General features: G+C 32.4%; 1 protein-coding gene and 1 long non-coding RNA gene across 5 annotated transcripts in view; one reads left to right on the top strand and one right to left on the bottom strand.

Annotated features, from left to right (window-relative positions):
- Positions 1–9,117, bottom strand: part of LOC104608427 (actin-related protein 2/3 complex subunit 1B-like) — a 56,684-nt gene extending 47,567 nt beyond the window's left edge. For 3 of the 4 annotated variants that reach the window (XM_088890894.1, XM_088890896.1, XM_019199601.2), the window contains exons 1-4: positions 8,946–9,117; positions 7,429–7,514; positions 6,617–6,693; positions 6,388–6,482 (exon numbers count right to left, since the gene is read on the bottom strand). In XM_088890894.1, the coding sequence (XP_088747020.1) occupies positions 6,388–6,482; positions 6,617–6,693; positions 7,429–7,514; positions 8,946–9,015 (328 nt within the window). In that variant the 5' untranslated portion in view covers positions 9,016–9,117. Of the gene's footprint in view, positions 1–6,387; positions 6,483–6,616; positions 6,694–7,428; positions 7,515–8,269; positions 8,332–8,945 lie in introns of all 4 variants that reach the window. The other variant, XM_088890895.1, reaches the window with a different exon arrangement.
- Positions 9,118–15,923: 6,806 nt separating this feature from the next.
- On the top strand, positions 15,924–19,227 carry LOC148790647 (uncharacterized). Its single transcript, XR_016077264.1, has 2 exons — positions 15,924–16,059; positions 18,720–19,227. It is a non-coding gene; the product is annotated as an uncharacterized LOC148790647 (long non-coding RNA).
- The last annotated feature ends 3,266 nt before the right edge of the window (positions 19,228–22,493 follow it).

Below are 22,493 nucleotides of genomic sequence, written 5' to 3'. Positions count from 1 at the left end.
CATCAAATGAATTGTGTTGGAAATATCTACTCCAACAATTAAGTCTCATAACCCTTTTCAAACAATAGCAAAAATTTTAAAGAAAATATTAGAGAGATAAAAATAAACAGCAAGGGTCATAGGTGAACAAAACCCTATAAAACTCAAGGGACAAGAAGGAAAGAAACAAGAACCAATTCAAAAAGCCTTTGTGCCAGAGTAGATGAAACTTTATACAAAGCAGCTCTTCTTAGCTAAGGAATTAGCATCCTATGGATTTGCTCAAACAAGGACTTCAGCTTGGAGTCTATTGATGCAGCAGATTTTTAGTTGATCTTAATTTTTTTGCTTCATTATTTCTGTTATATTTTTGAGAGAAGTAGGGGTTTTGGGGGAAGATTAGGTACAACTATAATAATCAGGGGTATGATTGCAACTACCCTTTTAATGGGTCCCTCTAGTCATCAGCCATCCATTTGAGAACAATATTAGAATGGGCCATGGAGCTTTTTATTTTCTTTTTTAAATTTTTTATAAATAACAGGAATGATTGTCCAAAATATGAGTGTGTCAGTAACATGTATGCAAAGATGGATCAGTGGAAAAACTAGAAAGGATAGGATCAGAAATGAAGTCATTTGTAGGAACATAGGAGTAACTCCAATAGGTGATGAATGAGAATAAATGAGATAAAGTAGTAGACTAAGATGGTTTAGTCACAAGCATAGAAGATCATCAACATCACCTATAAGAGGAATTGATCTATTGCAAGTTGAAGGAGCTAGAAGGGCTAGATGTAGACCAAAAAGGGCTAGGTAGAAGTAGTAAGAAATGATTTAAGAATCAATAATTTAACATTTATTGGGATGTAGGGCTTATGTGAAGTGATACACTTGCCTCTCCTTGGAAATCCATCCATAATATCCTTCCTTTGTTTCTCAACCTTATCAGATATTGTCTCTCCTCTAGAAATAACATAAAGTTTTGGGAAGACCTTTGGGTAGGGGAAGTTCTTTGAAATATTTATTTCTTTCTCTTTACACACTATCCTTGTTAAAAGACATCGTTTCTAAGTTTATCACGCTTTGCCTTCACCTACTAGATTTGATTGGAATCTAGGTTTTAGGAGGAATCTTAGGGTGCTAGAGATTCCTCAAGTATCTAATCTGTTAAATATCTTAAAAGGGGTGGTCTTTGATTTCTCAAAGGAGGGTGATCGTCTGTGTACCCCTTTGGTTGGATCTTTCTCTTATGCATCCTTTTTTAAATCCTTGGTGGTCTCCAACCCCCTCCACTCTCTTTTCCTCGGTGTCTTCAAATCGTTGTTGATCCGGACAGTTGAACCGTTCAACCCGGAAACCGTCCTAGCAACAGGTTCCATTTCACCCTTAACCCGTTATTGGGCCAAAAAATGTTGACTTGGTTAGAAAACCGCTGATCCAGGCAGTCAAATTGTTGACTCGTTCATGTTTTAAGAAGTTGTAGAGCAGACTAAGATCTCAGATCTGAGATCACTTTTATCCCAATGAGAGAGAGAGAGAGAGAGAGAGAGAGAGAGAGAGAGAGACCCAAGTATATCTGGAGTTGGAGGAGTAATAAGAAACGACAAAGGAAATATTTATATTAGTTTTACAATAAAAAGAGCTACAATGATAGGAATGCCCCTATCACTAGTAATAACAATAAAACACTTGCTAACAATAATATAATCAGTAAAATATCATCAAGAAATAATGAAGAAGAGGGACCATAAGTTGGTCAATCATTTTCTCTACACTCCCCCTCAAGTTGGGAAAAGATATTTGTCATTCTCAACTTGCTTAAATCTGTCTCAAGCTTGATTTTGTTGACTTCCTTGGTGAAAAGATTAGCAAGCTGCATATTAGAGGAAAAATAAGGAAGGCATAGTTCTTGAGAGGCAACTTTCTCCCATATGAAATATCTGTCAACTTCAATGTTTTTGGTTCTATCATGCTGTATTGGGTTATGAGCAATGTTAATGGTCGCTTGGTTATTACAATACAACAAACAAGCTGAAAACATTGTCCCAGATCTCCTTAGCTAAAAACATCCAAAGATAATGCTAACTTATATGGAGCTGCATAGAGTTGACCAACCATCCGATTACTGTATAGTTCTCTTGCATCCATTTTTCAAATGCAGGGTTTGTCTCTTCGGGTTTCACCTTATTGCCTATGAGATACCCTAATTTACCTCTACTACAAATATAAACTCGTATAGATTGTGCCCAAGCTAGGTAATTGGTTCCATCCAACTTAATTGTGGTTACACCAGTCAAAACGGAATCTATCGAGCCAAGCCTGGATACCAATATCTGCTTGAACTCACTTCCATATTGCTCCATTGATCAAATGGAAATAAAAAAAACTAGATTTAATCTTTACAAACTTAATTGAAGTCAAAACAGTACCCAGGTACTTGACAACTAGGGTTTTACTACACTCGGTTGTTAGGGAGAAAGAGAGAAACTGCAACCGCTCCTACCAGAGCTTCCCAACCTCTTTCAGGACTTAACTGCACACTTCTAGAAGTCAAAATACACCTCCCAAACATTGAGCGCCACACCAAAAGCTTCTCCTTTACCTGTAACTTCAAAACTCTCTAATAAGATAGGGTTTTGGGCAGAAAAAATACAACATCACTTCTTGGAAGTTTTTGGCCAGACTTCAACTCTCCAAACCCTCTACCAACTAGGCAAAAGATCCTCTAAACTATAGAGAACTTATCTCTCCATACACTCTCCTAATCGAAGGGTGTATAGGAAAAGAGAAAAACAAAAAAACAAAAAAAAAGAGAAGGGAGAAACCTGCTTTGATACCAAGAAGTAAATCAGTCCTCTAAAATTGATATAAACTTGATTAAAATTAGAGAGAAAAGTGGAAGAAAGGTAGAAGACAGTAGCACAAAGGAAGAAGATGGAGAAAAAAAGAGGGAGAAGAAGAAGAGCTCGATAATCTCCTCTCTTCCCTCTCTAATCCTTTTGTTAATCTTCATTCACTAAGTTAATAACAAGTATGCCCTTAAGTGGGCGGCCAGCTAAGCAAGAACTTAAAGTAAGCTTATAAATAGAAGTAACAGGCCCATTAACAAACAAATAAATAACACAATAAAAGAATAGATACTAGGGCCCATTCAGCCCAATCTCTCTACAATATTCTTGGTCCTCACCACTTAAAGCTGGACCCTAAGGCGAAGAAGAACCTACACAAAGACTAGATCATAACAAGAATACCCCTTATGATTTCCTACATACCCAAGGAAGACACACTTCTTCACCTTGAAGAATATTGTAGGGGGTCACTAGTGTTAGTACTGATAGTGAATGTGGATGACATTGTGGTCACAAGAAATGAAGTGAGTGAGATTGATACTTTGAAGAAGAACCTACACAAAGAGTTTGATATTAAGGATCTTGGGGAGCTGAAGTATTTTTTGGGCATTGAGGTGGCAAGGTCCAAGCATGGGATTTTCATCTCATAGAGGAAGTATGTTTTGGACTTACTATAGGAGATAGGAAAACTTGGGGCAAGGGCAATTTATACACCTATTGATCAAAACCACAGGATAAATGCTTTAGAAGGTGAGCTGGTGAAGGATGTTATAAGGTATTAGAGATTGGTGCGCCGGTTTCTATACTTATGTATGACACAATCAAATATCCCTTATGAAGTGAGTGTGATGAGTCAATACATGCATGCCCTACGAGTTCAGCATTGGGAGGTCATTGACAGGATACTTTTCCTATTTAAAGGGACACCCAGGTAAAGGTATACTGTTTGCTGACCATGGACATTTGAAGTTAGAGGCTTACACAAATGCTGATTGGGCAGGGTGCCTAGATGACAGGAGATCTACATTAGGAGTTTGTACTCTTGTTGGAGGTAATCTAGTTTCGTGGAAGAGTAAGAAACAATTAGTTGTAACAAGATCAAGTGTAGAAGTTGAATACAGAACTATGGCACATGGTGTTTCAGAGCTCCTCTGGGTCTAATCTGTGTTAGGGGAGATTAGAGTTGAGGCTAAAGAACCTATGATGTTGTGATGTTGTACTATGACAATCAAGTAGCAATTAACATTGCCCACAATCCAGTTCAGCATGATAAGACAAAGCATATAGAAGTGGATAAACACTTTATAAGGGAAATGGTGATATCTGGAGAAGTGTGCTTACCATATGTTGCATCTGACTTGCAGCATGCTGATGTTCTTATAAAAGGTGTTGCAACAAACAAGTTGGAGCATGATCTACGCAAGTGGGGAATGTGTGACATCTATTTCCAACTTGAGGGGGAGTGTTGAGTTTTGGGCTGATAACATTTGTTTTTTATTTACAAAGCATAGTTAGAGAATTATTGGGCCCAAATCCCATTAATTTATGTTTAAACTAAGAGTGTTTGCTCAGTTTTACAAGTAGCTGACTTACTAAGGGCATAATTGTCTTTGTATTTAATTTTATTTATGAGTATATAAGCTAATGAAAGGAGGCCAGACCTAATTTTTGGCTTCTCGCTATTCTCTTTAACTTCTCTCCTTTTCTCTTCTTTGTACAAACCTTCTCTTTTCTTTCTTTCTGTTAGAGTTCACAGAACAGGGGTATTTTTGTCTTTTAGGTTTATTTATTTGAGAGTGAAAGGTCTGTTTTATTCAAGTTTAAGTTATGTGTCCCATCACTTATAAGGGACAATATTGTCTTTCTTGTAACTGATTTTATTTGATATAAATACAAGTGGGTTGACTAGTGAGATAACTTTTCCTCTACTGGCCGAGCCCTTCTTCTTCTTCCTCTTCTTCTTCTCTACTTTAACCTAGAACTGAATAGGGTTGTTCACACTTTCTTTCTTTCTCTCTTTCACAGATTTTATATGAAAATAGAATTTTTGCACTTTTCTACTTCCTTTAAAGAAAAAGACCTCATTTATGAGGTCTTCAAGCAGATGAAGAAATCCACACTGAGTTGGTGGAAAGATGAAAAAATCTCCAATTAAACGAAGATTAAAGCTCCTAATCTTCATGCTCATAGAAACGAAGAAACGAGTGGTTACCAAAATTCGTCCTTTTCTTTATTGCAAGTTTTCTATTGGCCTTCGGAATCTGACTTTACGAAGTTTTTGGGTGCAGTTCTGTGTACCAGAGTCACATCTGGCTCTGTTTGAAGGCAAGAGAGTTCAAGATTGAAGCACAAGAGAGAAGGTGCTGTGGGGTCTTTTACCAGCAGCTATCATCTGGACAGTATGGAAGGAAAGAAATTTGTGCATTTTTTAGAACAAACAAGGTGACTTAGACACAGTGAAGAGTAAGCTAAAGGGTTTGCTATGCTCTTGGCTAGTAATTTTTTTGATGTTGGACTTTTGTTTTCTTAATTGTACTTTTTTTCGTCTCTTTTTGTATATATCCAATATACAGCATCTCTTCGTACAAGAGCTGGTTGTATTCTTTGGCATTTTGACGAAATATATTACCTTATCTGTTTCAGAAATAAATAAATAAATAAAACTGAAGGCCTTTAAACTTGTAAAAAAAATATTTTTATCATCAATAAGATACATTTCATTAAATTTTATTTTTATAAATAATGGAAATTTTCATTAAAAGATAAAAAGGTACAGACTTTGGTGAAGGGTTTCCACCATACATAATAAAGGAATTTCTACAAGATTTACAACACAACAATAAACCCCACAACCAATTTAGTAACTTCCATTCTAAAGACCCAAAACAAGTTTGGAACCAAAGTCCTCTTTTTCTTTAAATTCTGGATGTATCAGTGACTACTTAGTCCACAACCAATAAGAAAAAGTCTGCTATCAGTTTGCTTCTGTGTCCTTTCCCCCAAAATACCCCCAATAGACTGTAAAAAGGAATGATACTCCAAATAACTTTATCTGTCTTACCACTCACAGTATTTGGTGACATAGAAAACATCACCTCCCAACTGAGAAGGATGAGAGTTGTGTATGTTAAACATATAGAAAAACAAAGTTCATACAAATTCCATTGTAATGTAATGAATGAAGAACTTCATGTATTCCTTGTGCTCATTAACATCAAACAAATGCTTAACAGTCGAAAGCCCCTTATTTTTGGATAATTATGTCTCCATGCAACCACCCTAAAAGGAACAGGAGACACTCGAAAATGCATCAAGCAATAAGTCCCAAATTTCATTTGACAAAGTAGAACTTTTCAATATCATTCCTGTCATGTGACAGGAAATCCCTTTGAATCTTCTCTAGACACTTGACCAGAAAGGCTGACATTCTCAAATGAAAGGACATGATCTACCTCAACAAGTACAAGAATATGATGACAATGATAGCAAACTATCATGTAAGAAACAAGACAAGTATTTGTGGCAACTGAGTATGTAAATCAGATTTTCTTGGTTACCTTTTGGACTCCACTGAACACACAGAGCTGCACGGTTTAGCCTAAGAATAACAAGGGTCGGTACCCATTCAGATTCTTCTTGGTTCCAAACATATCTATAAAGAAAATGATAAGTTAGAAAAAAAAAAGAAAATCCTAGAATCTAGAATCGATACCTTTCACTGTTTAAATTGCACATGTCATTCAAGAAACTTAAAAGTATCTTAGCAAGTTACAAGTAGATACTCACGAGTTCCGATCATGTGATACTGTAACAATTCTGTTTGATTTTGCACCCCAATCTATACCAGAAACCATTTGATCATGCTGTGAGAAGATGGAATATAAGAAGATAAGATATTGTTAAAATTTACATTTTTCTCTGGAATTATGTAATAGTAACTAAGCTAGATATGAAAAAGAATGATTCATCAGCACTGTTTTAACACCAAAGTGGAAAGTTACAATGCTATTTCTATATTTTGTGAATACGAACTTTTTATCTTGAGTAGGTTAGAGAGGCTACATAGAAAAACTGATGAAAGAAGAGCAGATGCATGTCAAAAGTGTGTACTATTACAAGTATGCCCTCATTGTCCACTATCAAATACATTATCAATGACGCTTATGATTAATGACCATTACTAAAGGAATTAGAATTTCTTTTCTTTTTGTTTTTTGTTTCTTAAAGGAATTAGAATTTCTTGACACCCCTCAGATTGTATGTCCTCTTTTTTCTATCAAGGATATGCTTGGTTTGAAGGAAAAAGGTAGGGAAAGGAAGGGAAAGGTAGGGAATTTCTTGACACCCCTCAGATTGTATGTCTTCTTTTTTCTATTAAGGTTATGTTTGGTTTCCCTACCTTTCCCTATTTTTTCCTTCAAACCAAACACAGCCTTAATGAATTTTTTTTCTTGACTCTTCAAAAAAAAAATCTAAATGATGGTAAATACTAGTTTCATGATTCTAAAATCAAAAGAAAACACAACAGAATTTCAAGATTAGTTTTCCTAACGTGAAAAAAAAAACTATATCCACCAGTCTGAATATGTGCAGCATACCTTTCGAAGAATGTGTACCCTCTCCCACTTGTCCTTTGAGTAGCCATGTATGTGAACTTCATTATTGTTCGGACAAAATGCAATCACTGCAAAAGATAATCCGGTCTGTCAGAACCATAGTTAAAAATAAGATAGACATATATCTCCAAATAAACCAATTAAATTTCGTCTTTTACTTAGAAATATTTAACACAAGTATATCTTGGACTCGAGGAAAAAGGAATTGGGAACACATCCAGAAATACTAAATGCTTTGAATCCATCAATTATATCAGCAAGCAATGACCTAATATGATGTGATAAAATAATCCTAACATATTGCAATAAACACGAAAGAGATAAACAGTCAATAGTTCAATACTATAAAATAAAATATAGAAGTTACAAATATGATAATAATATAATATTGGTTAAAATTTGGTGGATACAAAAAGTAGAAAACAAGAAAAACAACATCAGATGTATGCTGCTAATGCTACACAGCCTACAACTATTTCCAAGTCATGTTGTTGAAAGGAGAGAATAAACAGTAAAACCTGTTAGCAAAGGGTTGTACAAATGGAAACTCTTTTTACACAGTGGACTATACTAAACAATCCTTCGTTACAACCAAAGTATTTCATTGGTATAGACACTGGAAATTTTTAGGAGAGCTACAACAAATTTGGTCATCAGAGTAATTTGCAGTGGTCATATCAATACTCTGCAATGTAAAGCCTTTCTTCTTGACCACACCAAAGTAAAAACATCATCAAGTTTGATGACTGTACTTTATATAACTCAGGAGCATCAAGAATTGAATTTTTGAGAACAATTATAGTTTGGAAATTACAGCACATACTGAATCAGCTGGTAGAATCATGTAAAAGCTGATGATATTCCTCAGTCTTAAACTGTCAGTCCCTACAAGTTAACGAAGGATATGCATCAATGAAGATTCTCATATTCTGATAGGGTGGGTGAAGAACAAATCCAGACTAATTAGAGATTCTGGTATCAAATTATATAGGGGAAATCTTTGATATCCATAATGATTCCGTCATTTCATTGACTTTCAAGATGAACGAACCCAACTTCTGATAATTTTGCTTGAGAATATTCATCGTGAACTTAGTACTTGGTCTACCTAGGGAGTTGTACTTAAACTCTCTAATCTCCAATCTCCATACATAAATACAATATATTTTCTATTACTGATAAAGAAAATAAACAATATTTTTTATCAGAACTTAACAAATTGTCATGTCTGAAAGCCAACTAAAGAAACAATGTGTGCGAAATAACCAAATTAATAAAATGTAGATGAAAAAGGAATTACAACTACACAATTTCAGATGCACGAGATCCACAAAGCAAAGAACAGGAGCATAGTCCATTGATACCACAGAGAAAAAAAATAAGAAAAGAAAAAAATAGCACTATTTCATCAATTTGGATGCAGGAGCCAGTCCCAATTGTGTAAGAGAAAGCGAGTTAAAAGTGATCTGATTAGAATGAAAGAAAATTTAGAAGCTTACTTGTGCGATCAGAATTCCAGGCATGGCAAGTGATGCACTCATTGAACTGATGAATCGAAACCACAGCCATTGTCTGCAAACAAGCATCACGAATTCTCTTCAGAATGTCAAAATTATAAACCTTTCCTCTTTTTTTCTTTGGTTTTTCTGAAAATTAACGAGAGAGAAGTTCCAAAACCTGAGATGAAAGAGAAAAAATAGCAGAGAGAGAGAGAGAGAGAGATTTAAATCTTGCTTTCGAGACGGTTAGGAAGGTTGAGCAGAGACCAGATATAGTAGGCACACTAGGTGAGCACACTGATTATGTATATACTCATCTTGTTGACACCTGTCCCAAAAGCGTTTAAAGTCGGATCCAAAGATATTAAGAGACAGGTGTCAATATATTAATCGTGTTGTTGTTTAGTGTGTTCAATAACTGTGTCTACCAGATTCGAACTCGACTGAGCAGGGGAAGAGAACGTATTTGTGCTTGCGTATTCGATACTCCGTAAACCAGTGCTCCAGCTTTATTATTCAGATTACGGACCTTAGGACCGGATCGGATGCTTTAGAAACCGGTCATCAGTCTTCACAGTAATTGTTCATCGGATTCGGATTGTTTGGAAAATGGAAACCGATTTGCATTGGACCCGGACAAAATTAGTAAACCAGACATCTATATATCTATCTCTCTCTCTCTATATGTATATATATATATAATAAAATTGGTCCTGCCATGTCAGCAGCCCTTGCTTCAAATTCTCCTTCCTAATTTTCTATTTTTTTGAATTTTTTATTTCTACATAATTACCTATTAAACAAATAATAAAATCATATATGCTTAACTATTTCTAACAACCATAAGAAAGAGGGGTTTACTTTTTTACTGTTTAGCCAAGTGGCACCACTTTCCCCCACTTCCTCCTAAATTGTCTCTAATTCCTCTTTATCCCCTAAATTATCTCTAACTCCTATTTATCTCTTAAATTATCTCTAATTTAATAGAGAGGTTCTCTCATAAACTATCTCCAATTCCTATTTATCCTCTCCCCCACTTTTTATCTATATCTATCTAAAGAAAATTTCAATTAAAAAAAATTCAAAACTATTTAAATGTTATAACGAAATTATATACTAAATTTAAAATATTTATTCAAAACAAAAAAATTAATAGATTTAATAATATTCATATTATTAATGAATCAATATTTTTACCAAATTCATCATGAAATTATGTAGTAACAATATAAATTACAATTTTATGAATTATTTAATTAAAATTTTATTCAAATAATAAAAATTTAACATTAAAAATAAAATATTATTTAAATATTTCAATAACTAAAAATCTTAAGAAAATATTAAAAATAGCTAAATAATATAAAAATATTTAATATTACTTAATAACATTAAAATCAATAAAATTCAAATAATGAAATTTTTAAAATTTTTTAAATATTATTTAAATATTTAAATAACAAAATATTTAACATGACAAAAATTTAAATAGTTAAAATAACGAAATTATGTAATAAATTAAAAAAAATCTTAAAAGTAGAAAAATAATTATAATAGAATTCATAATATTCATATTAATAATAATTTAATATTCTACAAAATTAATAACGAATTATGCAATAATAGTATAATTATAATTTTATGGATTATTAAATTCAATAAATAATTAATATTTTATGAATTTAAATAACAATATTATTTCAATAACTAAATAATATTGTAATAACTAGTTTCACTTATATCAATTAATAATTATAGAAAATAACTATCAACAAAATTATATTTATTAGTAATAATTTTACAATAATAGTGTATCATTATATATTTATATATACTATAATTAATACTTATTTATTTTTAGTAATTATTTATTATTTTTTATAAATATGCTTTCAATAATTATTTATAAATGTATTTTAATTTTGTTATTTAATAGAAAATTATCAATAATTATTGGAGATTAAAAAACTATTATTTAACTTTTGAAATTTAATTTATTGTATTTATTGTATTTTTGTTATAAATTTATTTTTAGTAATTATATATTTTATATTTTATAGATTAATACTTATTAGAGATTAAATTATTATTTAAGATTACACTATTTATTGACTAATTTAGTATATTTTCAGTATTTATTATATTTTAGCAATTATTGTATTTTTATTATATATCTATTATATTTTCATTATAAACTTATTTTCAATGATTGTGCACGTTTGCTATAAATTTTCAATAATTATTGGAGATTAAACTATTGTTATTTATTAGATATTAGACTATAAATTTAGTTGAAATTAGGAGTGTTCAATGATTGGTTCAGTTTAGTTGCATGCTGTTTCGCCAACCAAATCGATCCGGTCACATCCTCAGTTTGTTACTTGAAACCGATTGACCATTAGCGAAAACCCACCAACTCGAGTTGTGTCGATTTGGGTCTATCGTTTAACTTACGCTTAACAAATCGCGGGTCCCTGTCACCATGCCTCTCCATGCTCCATTATCCCCACCCTACATTCTCTTTGACTTTCTCTCCTCTCGCCTTCCCACCACTTCCATTAAGCCATGTCACCCAACTACCTAAAAATATTCATATAATCTCTCTCCTAAGGTATCTCATTTAAACCAATAGGAAAGTGTCGTTTTGCCCCATTCCCTAATCAATTCCTAAAATGCATTCCCCAATCTATATCCACTCTCCCTCATTTAAAATATTCATATTAATTAATAAATAGTTAAATACGGTTAATATTTAATCCCACGCATATTCAATGAGTATTAAATAGTGTTATTACCAAAACTTAATAAATATAGTTAGTAAATTACCAAAAATTAAATATTCTTATTAGTATGGTTAGTAAATTACCAAAAATTAATAGATATTATTATTAATTAACTCATTAACAACATTTTATAGAAATTGAAAACTCTTTAACTAATTTCTATAAAACTGAGAATTATATTTAACAATTATCGAAAGGTATAAAATTTTAGTTATTGTTATTATTATAATTGATAACCAAATACAAATGGGGGAACATAATATTATAATGTTAGAAAATAGAATTATTAATTAATTTATATTAAAAAATAAAAGATAAAATAGTGTAATTTTGTTAGTAAACTACCAAATAAAAAATATATTTAATAACAATTTAATTTTTTTTCAATAAATCCCCATAGTTACACAAATGTAATAAATTTTTCAAAAATTTTCATAAAATTACATTTTCATAAAATAACATTTTTGAAATTAATAGATATAAAGTATTTGAAAGTTTATTTAAAATGCATTAAATAATTATTGAAAATTATTAGAATATTTTGGAAATTTTAGGAAAAATTATTACATTTGATAGATTTTGGAAAACCATTGAAAAATTATGTAATTTTCCTAGAAATTTATTGAAAATTATTAAAGATAAATGACTATGGGAAATGGAAAAGTATAATTTGAACAAATAATTACACAAATTATTAAGATAAATTAGTATAATATTGGAAAAAGGAAAATTAGTATAATTCTGTAAGTAAACCATTTAAAAAGAAAATAAATTATTTAATAAAAATTAAATAAATTTGAATAAATTTTCAAAATTACACAAGTATAATAAATTTTGCAAAACTTTCATAAAATTACATTTTTGAATATTAAAGACAATTTAGTATACTTCAAGAAATTTAGCATGTGGTTGATACTCAACATATCCTTTTGATCATTTCTATCATTAAATTGAATATTGGGTTGACGGGGACAGTGTTTTCAAAACTGGATGAAACTAGATGGTTAGACCGGAAAAATTGGGAACCGGACACCGTTTCACTTCAAAACCGCTTTTTTTTCCAGAAACCATTTATTTGGTTAGCGAACCACTGACTTAGGCAGTTGAACCGTCAATCCGGATAGCAGTTTTTGGCCTTTTTTTGTTTTTCTAATTTTTTATTTTATTTTGTTAGAGCAGGTCATCCGTTTGGACTAAACAGTCAAACCGTTTGACACCATAACGGTTCCATATCCGGTCCAATTTTAAAAACCTTGGATGGGGAGTGGGTGCCTTGCCTTGAGCTTGGCTTGGTGTGCGGGCTCGAGCCGTGGACCATGCCGAACCGATCCCCCAAATTATCCTAGAGGAGGGAGGCATGGTTCGAGACACCTCGTGGGCTAGCACAACACGACCCAGCGTGCCCCAATTTACACTTCTACTTGAACCTGCCCAATACTAGGGACAGGGTGGGGAAATTCGAGGATTTTCCATCATTGATGAGGAGTGGGGTGCCTTGCGCCTAAACTCGCCCAACATTGAGGAGTGGTTACCTTGTCTTCAACCTGCGTGACACTGGGGCGGGGCGGGGATGGGGTGGAGTGTCTTGACTATGGGGCAGGGAAAGGGATGGGTGCCCTACCCTGAACCCACCCCGTTGTCATTCCTATATAATTGTTAATTATTAGTAGAATTAATAAAAATGTTAGCTTTTATAATTATTTTTATTTATTTAAAATTAATCAAAATTTCATTTAGAATAATAAAAATTATTAAAATTACAACAAATTATTAATAAAACTAAATTTATTAAAAAAATATTTGTTCATATTCAATTAACAATAATTATTTTTTATAAATCAACATTAAATGAAAAATAAAATTATTATATCTTTCAGATTTTCCCATGCATCGCACGGGTCCTTGCTAGTTACAAGTCAAAATACGTTTGAACCGCCTGAACAAGTAATGGGCCTATGACTTGCGCTCGGATCTAATACGAACACAAATGTATAAAACGGGTTAGTAATCAAACACGAGTGAACACGTCATTGTTTTATATACATGGGAGGAGTCTAGATTGAATTGCGATTTTGCTCCTCACAGAACACACTTCACACTGACCTCACGGCCCCATCCCATTGTGTATTGGAAACATCTTCTATGAATAACAATACAAAGTACAAGATATGTTCTCTACATGTGACTGAGATACATTATGAAATTGGTGTGAGGAATGCTCAATGAGGAGCAGATCCGAACTTATTCATGGGGAGATGATCCCAGTATATGGTGGGATGGGGTTGTGAGATTGGTGTGAAGTGCGCTCTTTGAGGGGCAAATCCCAATTCATATTAGGGATGATAATTTTGCAGGAACTTTTGGGTATTTGACCCGTCCCGACCTTAATAGGACCCGTTTATCGTAATCGTATAGGGTTTGGGATGGATTTGGAATTTTAAATTAAAACCCTATAGGGTTTGGGATGGGTTTGGGTTTTGACTTTAGGGTATCCGATACCCGATACCCAATATGCATAGATATGAACCTATTATATTATATATTATGCACAAATTTATAAATTTTAAGTACTAAAATAATTATTCTATTATTAATATTTTATCTGTATAAATTTCTTAGGATTAAAATCACCATTTGATGTAAATTTGGATTTGATAGATTGTTTATTTCATTTAGTTATAAAATGCTAATTTTAAATATTATTTCTTTTAATTTTAGTTGGAATTGTTAATCGTATATATGGGTTGATTGTTTTGATGAACACAAGAGGCGAGATGGCTTGGTGGCTGAAAGTAGTGCTAAGAGATTTGGTACTATCATTAATTGATCTAGGTTCAAGTCACACTATAAGTATTAATAAACTTTTTTTTAATAGAAAATGTTTGGTCAAGGGGTTTAACAGGTTGGGACGAGTTTAACAGTTTTGGGATGAGACGGGTTTGGGAAATTGAGAGAAAAAGTTAGACGGGTTTGGAATCTGTGATACATAGGTGGGTTTGGGAATGGGTAAAGGCAATTTGCACGGGTACCCTACCCGTTGGCATTCCTAATTCATATGGAGAGATCGGATCTGCTTCTCACAAAGCATGCGTCACACCAACCTCACAGTGCATCGCAGCCATGCATTGAGAACATCTCCCGTACATGATGTTATTATTCATGGGAAGATATTCAACTCACAGCTGCAATAGCACTGTGAGGCGTGCTCTGTGAGGAATTGATCCAAACTCTCACATGAGACTTACATAAAATGAATTGGGATCTGCTGCTCACCGAGCATGCCTCATATCGATCTCACAGCCACATCCACCTTGTATTGAGAACATCTCCCCATTATTAATAAATATAAATATGAGAGATGTTCCGATATTCTACCAAAACATGTTGTGAGGTCGGTGTGAGGTGCGCTCTATAAGAGCAGATTGGTTATGTGGGTCTCATGTCATGATTGGTTATGTGGCCCATTATATATACATATACGGATGTATTCACAGGCTGCAGCATAGGCATATATCAGACTGTCATGTTCGTTCTCCATAGGAATCCGGGTCCAATGCAAATTGATCACTTGAACCAATTAATAGGTAGTTTATCGTAAAAATCGATTTTTAACAATCTGATCTGGTCCATATTTTTAACCAACAAGACTAGAACAATCAACATATGGGGCCGGGCATCTAGAATGCCAACAGGTGGGGTTCGATATGGCTTTGCCTCAACCTAAACCCAAACCGATTTGGTTAAAAAGAGGAACTACTAAACCCAACCCGACCTGTCTCATTATAGTTTATCTATGTTTAAGATTAGGTTCAAAACATGGAAGTGTGTATCGTATAATATGATAAAAGAAGTTACATGATGATGAGAATTGATGGGAAAGGTGCCCAACGACTTAAAAGGAAAGTTCATCGATCATCCGACCACAGGGAAGAACGATTGTCATCAGAGAAGAATGAAGGGTGCGATCCACTCCGTCAAACATATAAGAGGCACGTACCTTAACACAATCTCTATTTCCTACCCTAACACAATCTTTATCATAAAACTTGATTGATGAAACCGGTGCATGATGCATCATTTCATGCCACGTGGAGATTTATCATCTGATGGATGAATATGTAGTAGATAATTCGATCCTTTGTTTAGTTAAACACATCTGGTTAGTTCCGTTTTCTTAGCACTTAATGATACTATATATTAAGTGAATATTTCATCTCTATCTCAATTGATCTTTAACACCAGAGGAAGTAAGAACCCTCAAAATTTTACCACCACGATTCTTCTCTCTTTCGTCATGTTCCTTCACCTTCTCTCATGTTCGTTCACCGTAGGTAAGGCCCATATCATCTTCTTTTAATTTGTAATTACTTTCTATTGTTATACTGTTACTATTTCTCCTTTTAAGATTCATTTATATGTATAAATTATGAATTCTATAATTTCTTATTTTAATGTGTTTTTATTATTATTCTAAACTAATCTGCCATTTGCAACTTTACATCTGGGCTTTTTGTTTGCAAATATGTTCTACGCTAAATTTAGATAATTCATGCCCATGATCTATGGAGCAATCTTCTGATGTTCTTTGAATTACGTTTGGTTTGGGAGGAAATAAGAGGGAAGTAGAAAGGTTGGAGGGAATTTTGAATCAATTTTATAGGGCTTTAAATCACAAAAAAAAAAGAAATAAAACTTAATGTAAAAATACCATAGACTACTTAAATAAATATCTTATAGATTTTTAATAATAAGTTTTCGATTCTCAATATAGTTATTTCTTCCTATTCCCACACAGAAGTCATATATATAGGAACACAAAAATAAATAAATCCTGATCAATACCAAACTTTCAAAACAACACAAGCATCTTGGAATCAATACTAAAACACCCCACAGATTTACTAAAGCCTAACTATAGTTTACATTTTACTAAAAAAAACCCTAGATTGCGCCCGGTTTACTTAATTGACCTTCCTTTACGTAGAAGTGGAAAATAATAGTTTTAACCCTTGCATACGTTTAAACAAATTTAATCAAAAGAAAATAAAAATATAAATATCTTTCTTGATCACGATAAAACATGTGCAACCATTTTATTCAACATTGTTTGGTAGATTTGCAAATCAAACATTGTTTCTTTCTAGAAAATTGATATGAAGTGCTAGGGTTACTTTTAGATTCCATTAAACATTTTCTACTCAGTTCAAGTGCTCAACTGGCCATTTCCAAACAGTAGCAACACAGATATTTCTTTTATAAATGAAATAAATGCATGCATGCATGTCAGCATGTTTGTATTCGTTTGGGTGTCTCAAGTAAGATGGTTGTGCATAGATATTGCAAACTTCTACATGATTGTGCATAAATGCAAACTAAGATTAATTGTTTAAATATTGCAAATAACCAATATAGGGCCCATTACTTGGTGTAATGGTAAAATTTCAACCTGGAAAGTGTGAGAACCAGCAGGATTTGATCCCAAAGTCTCTGCTACAATCAGCAGGAGACCTCACCAATCAGTCGGTTGGCACCTTGCACTCTCAAGATCATAGATAGGTGGGGCCAATATTAGATAATTGTATTTATTTAGTAAATAGTAAATATAATCTAAGAGTGTATGTGATAGTATAGATATATAATATATACATGTCATAAGTTCATTCAACGGATGGAAAAAAGTTCAGGTTGGGATATGTGTGTATTGGTAGCAATATCCTTGCATTTGCCTAGGTGAATGGATACCCGGTTCAACTCCAAATCCGTTTATGTCAGATTTGAATGTTAGAACTAGCATTGAATTAATAATTGGATCAGATGCAGATTTTTTATTTGATTAAAATTCAAGTCTGATAAAAAATTCTTGTTATTTATCAAAACAGTTAAAAAAAATAAGAAGCTCTATGGCCCATTTCCTTGCATATGCTTATGCTTAGATTGAGGAAATAATTTTTTTTTTCACATAAAAAGAAGAAACAAAAGAATGGGGTTAAATCACATAAAAAGAAGAAACAAGAGAATAGGCCTAGCCTAGGCCTAGGCTATAGCCCTTATCATAAGGGCAAAGCTTACCCTGAGCCTAGCCCATGATCACCCCTATGCTTAAATCATTTTTCTACTACTTCAACTCATGCTCTTTTTGGTCTACCCCTATCCCTTTTAGCTCCTTCAACTTACAAATATGGCTGCAAATACGGGTGAAGATTAGGCCTGCAAATACGGGATTTTGAGTCAGATTTGTATATGATTGGAATAATAAATATGGCTGCAAATACGGGTGAAGATTAGGCCTGCCAATGATACCCAAAAATCTGAGGCCTGATCCGATTATCTAAGATTGAGATGATGTAGTTATGTAATTGGATCAGATTCAGATGTTACAATCTACATCCAATTATATGTGAAATTGACATATATAATAAATTTAGTATGTTATATTTATAATAATTTATTATATATAAAAGATGAAAATAAATAAATTTTTAACTTTTTTGGAATTTTAGAAAATTTATAGCAGAGTCAGATTAAATTCCGAATCCAATCTGAGTCCGCTAGGATTCGAATCTGAATAAGAGTATCTAAATCTAATTGAGTTCAGATGTAGGTTCTCAGCAACCAGATTGGATGTAGACTTTGCTGCATTCAATCGGAGTCCAATCAAATTACAACCCTAGTGATCATTTTCAGTCCAACCCGTAAAGCCCGACCTGACCAATCTCAAACTTAGGCCTAAGATTTGTGTTTAGGCCACCAGAATCCACATCAGGCCTACAAATTTCAAGGCTAGTGCTGGGCCTAATACTTGAAACCCGAGCCACATGTGTATAATATGATGCCTACAATATATAATCAAATAATCATTTGATTCTTCTAAAATGGTACCTACAATACCTACATGGCTACATTACCCTTTATAAAAACCTACCTATATCATAGTCTCGTCTTGTCTTGGTTGGTATCATTGTCTGATCTGAAATCTTGGCAATGGAGAAAGGTTTCGCAGGAAAGGAATTTATGAAAGGTGTGAATTACGTCAGTGCGGTGGCCAGGGAAAGCAGAATAAGGATCGAAGGAGGGCAAATTATTATGAGCGAGCTGGACTTCTTTAAGAAAGATCTCAAGTTTCTTAATAAAGAGCTAAAAAATGACATCAGGGAAATAAATGATGACATCAGGGAAATAAATGATGACATCAAGGAGGACATAAAGAAGATCAAAGAGGAGATTAAAGTGCTGAAAATAGCTTCCACCATTGCTACAATTGTGTCAACTGCTACAATTGTAGTTGCTATCTACATCGTTATATAGCTTCTTTGAGTCATTTGTCGGAGTTTTGGTTGAGGTTTAGTATTCTTGGATGCTTGTCTTCTTTTCTTGTTGCTAGGCTAGTTTTCTTTCTTTGCATTGGTTTATTTTTATCCTTTCTTTATCTGTTGTTCTCCTTATTTGGATATGGTTTTTCTCAATTTAATGGATGATGATAGACGACGTTGATTTGGATATGATTTAGATGTTTGTCTTTTTTGTTTGTCATGTGCATCTTAACTTGCACCACCACTGCAATTCCTACCTGCTCTCTCTTCCCTTTCTTTGGCACACCACCTTCAGTTACTCAAGTTCACTAAATATTAAGTTCTACTCCAAATTTAAATGATCATGAAACTTACCATGAACACCTTGAAATAAGGAAATCCAAATACTTAGTCTAGATATACAGTATATCATCTCCTCATATAGTATATTTGTAAAATTATTTATAATTTTATCAAATATTTTCATTTCAATATCATCCCCTTGCAAATGTGCTAAGTAGTAAATACTCAAAAAATTGTTATTGTAACATTTAAGTAAGAAACTCAATATAAAATAAGACTTTTTTTTTATAATAAATTTACCTAGGCATCCATAAAAATCAACTTATAGATTTTGTGAACTCCATTACCTATTCTAAATGTTTGGATATTTAATTTTCTAATAAGGCAATCTTTAACATCCTAACTTTTTATAAAAAAAGTTCATCTTAGAGATAGGTTTAGGATGAAATGTCATTCTATTAACACAGTAACAAATTTTATAATTTAATAAAATAGCATTAAATTAATTTTATTAACCAATTAAATGAATTTGATAGATAAGATTTCAATTATAAATTACAATATTAAAAAAATTATTAAAGCTAATAAATATCATTAAAATTATAAATCACAATATTCCATATAAAATATCTTCAAAAGTATCTCAATATTTATAATAAAAAATTAACAAAATAATAGTGTTTGCTTAAATCTTATCATCTATTATTCGCATAATTCTTCAATCACGACCACCTCAATATTTTGAATTTGTAAACGATATTTGAGTTAAATTAAATTTAAAACAATGATATTAGGTATAAATTTAAAATGTTGATAATGAATAATAATTATGTACCAATTAATAATTTTCAAAGTTGAATACTTTTTTCTTAAAAAGATTTAAGCTATGTTCCACTTCTACCGCAACAACCATGATGAGATCATTGTCATTAAGTCTTCATATCACAAATTTAGTGAAATTCTATTGTGTGTTATCTTCGATATTCCTATATTCCGATAATGGTGATGTTAGCATATACATATATGAATAATAGAAAATATCATCTATCACTATAAAACCTTGTTGTTCTATTTGTTGAAATAAGCTCAATTTTATGTTGAAATGATCATCAAGAGATGTCTCAATTTCTTTTCGAGTTTTCTCGAATTCAATACATAATTTATTGATATCACGCTTTTTTAGCTCAACATAAAATTTCAAATATTTATCACCAGTAGAAATATTTTTTAAATACTTTAAAATAGTACAAAATTTGATTAATTTTTAACATAAAATTAAATTTTAAAAAACATTATTTCCAACTTAGAGCGTGATCCAATATTTTCCAAGACCATTTGGCACAGACATTGGCATTGAGACTATAACGTTAAGGTAGAATACATCTTTTGACTATTTTGAAATGATTAATTAAGTTTGTTGCCTTGATAGGCTGATTGATAATAAATTGCTGATTTTGAATCGAGAATAATGAAGGATGTACTGGTAGAGGGAGAATGAAGGATGTGCAACTGCTACAACCGGACAAAGGAATGGAACTAGTGCAAAATAAATAAAAAATGTAGCAAAAAAAGACATAACATTTACCTGTCACGACTGAACTGTTGAAAACTATTGTAGACAAAATATTCCCCCTATTTTCCATCGTCTAACAAAAATATTAGAAAATCCCTGCTACTCAGAAGATAACCCCTAAAGACGAAAACATAACCAAACATACTCAAACTAAACAACTTAAAAGGAGCTTTAGAACAACAAAGATACCAACTGCAGCTGTAGTAACAGTTGGAGCAATTGTAGCAACGATGATAAGTTTTTTCATTTCTTTTATGTCATTCTTGATTTCGTTGATGTCATATTTGATTTCATTGATGACATTCTTGATTTTGTTGATGCCATATTATTATTAGCAAATAATAATAAATAAATATTATTTTCAATTAAATAATAAATATTTATTTATTTCAAAAAATATAATATTTGTTTATTAATAGAATACTATTCTTATTTGATATTATTTTTATTATTTATAATATTATCAAACAGTCTATTTCTACGGGTAAAATAGCAAAACTTCACAATTTCAGATGTTGGAGAATTGCTCCAACTCAAATGATCTTACTTTTTCAGAATCTCTAAAAAGCAGAAAATCATTTCTACTTCTTTTCAGATTTCAGATCTGAATAATATCTTTTTAACTTTTCAGATTTCAGATTTAAGATTTATCAAACACCACCTAAATTTGCCTCCTTCCAATAACTAGTGTTGAATCTATTCACCGTTAATATTCCTTTTCTCCATTGGTGGGGGGGGGATATGTTGGCCTATTTCCATTTTTCATTCACATCCATTCCATTCTACACAACATTAGAGTTATCCAATTTGTTAGGATTGGTTGCTTCATTTTTTGATAGAGACATTTTATTGTTTAATTTATATATATATAAATACATTCAAATGTGAATCCCATTCTCAAAATTAACTATTTTCTACTCCCCAAGACACCAAAATGCTCAATTGAAACGTGAGAAAACACTGCCTTAATCACCATTAGAATATCTAGTGAGTATAATCTTTTGAGGATGATCAGGAGTGAGGTGTATTGATTAGTTCAATAAGTATATAGTGGTTTGCAGTTACCAAACCTTGTATTTTTCAAACCTCAGACAATGCAGCTATATATCATCCCTACCCTATGAACATTTGAAGAAGTTGAACTTTGGTGGTTGTTCTCTAGGGAACCCTGGTTCATTTTCGATGGTGCCTGCCTGAACCATGCCAGAACTGCTAGCCAAAATCCAAAATTTAGAACTAAACTTGAATTAGGTTAGCTATTCTACGTACTTTTAAGTCAAGCAACTTTTTAGGTTTTGAACCATGGTTATGGTTAACGACCATTATAAAAGGAATTAGAAAACTGTGTACCTTCTCCCACTTGTCTTGTGAGTAGCCATTTGTGTGAACATCATTTTCGTTCGAACAAAATGCACCCACTGCAAAAGAAAAGTCGCTCTGTCAGAACCTTAGGCTGTGTTTGGTTTGAAGGAAAAAGTAGGGAAAGGAAGAAAAAGGCAAGAAAATTTATACAATGTTTGTAAAGGTTTCCTTATATTTTCTTTCCTTTTTCTATCTTTTCCTTCAAATCAAACATATATAGCTTTAGTGAAAAATAAGA

This window comes from Nelumbo nucifera, chromosome 6 (assembly GCF_055504915.1).
Source record: "Nelumbo nucifera cultivar China Antique chromosome 6, China Antique-T2T, whole genome shotgun sequence".
NCBI lineage: Eukaryota > Viridiplantae > Streptophyta > Magnoliopsida > Proteales > Nelumbonaceae > Nelumbo > Nelumbo nucifera.
The sequence above is the reverse complement of the archived record's forward strand: the minus strand, read 5'-3'. Positions and strand labels throughout refer to the sequence as shown.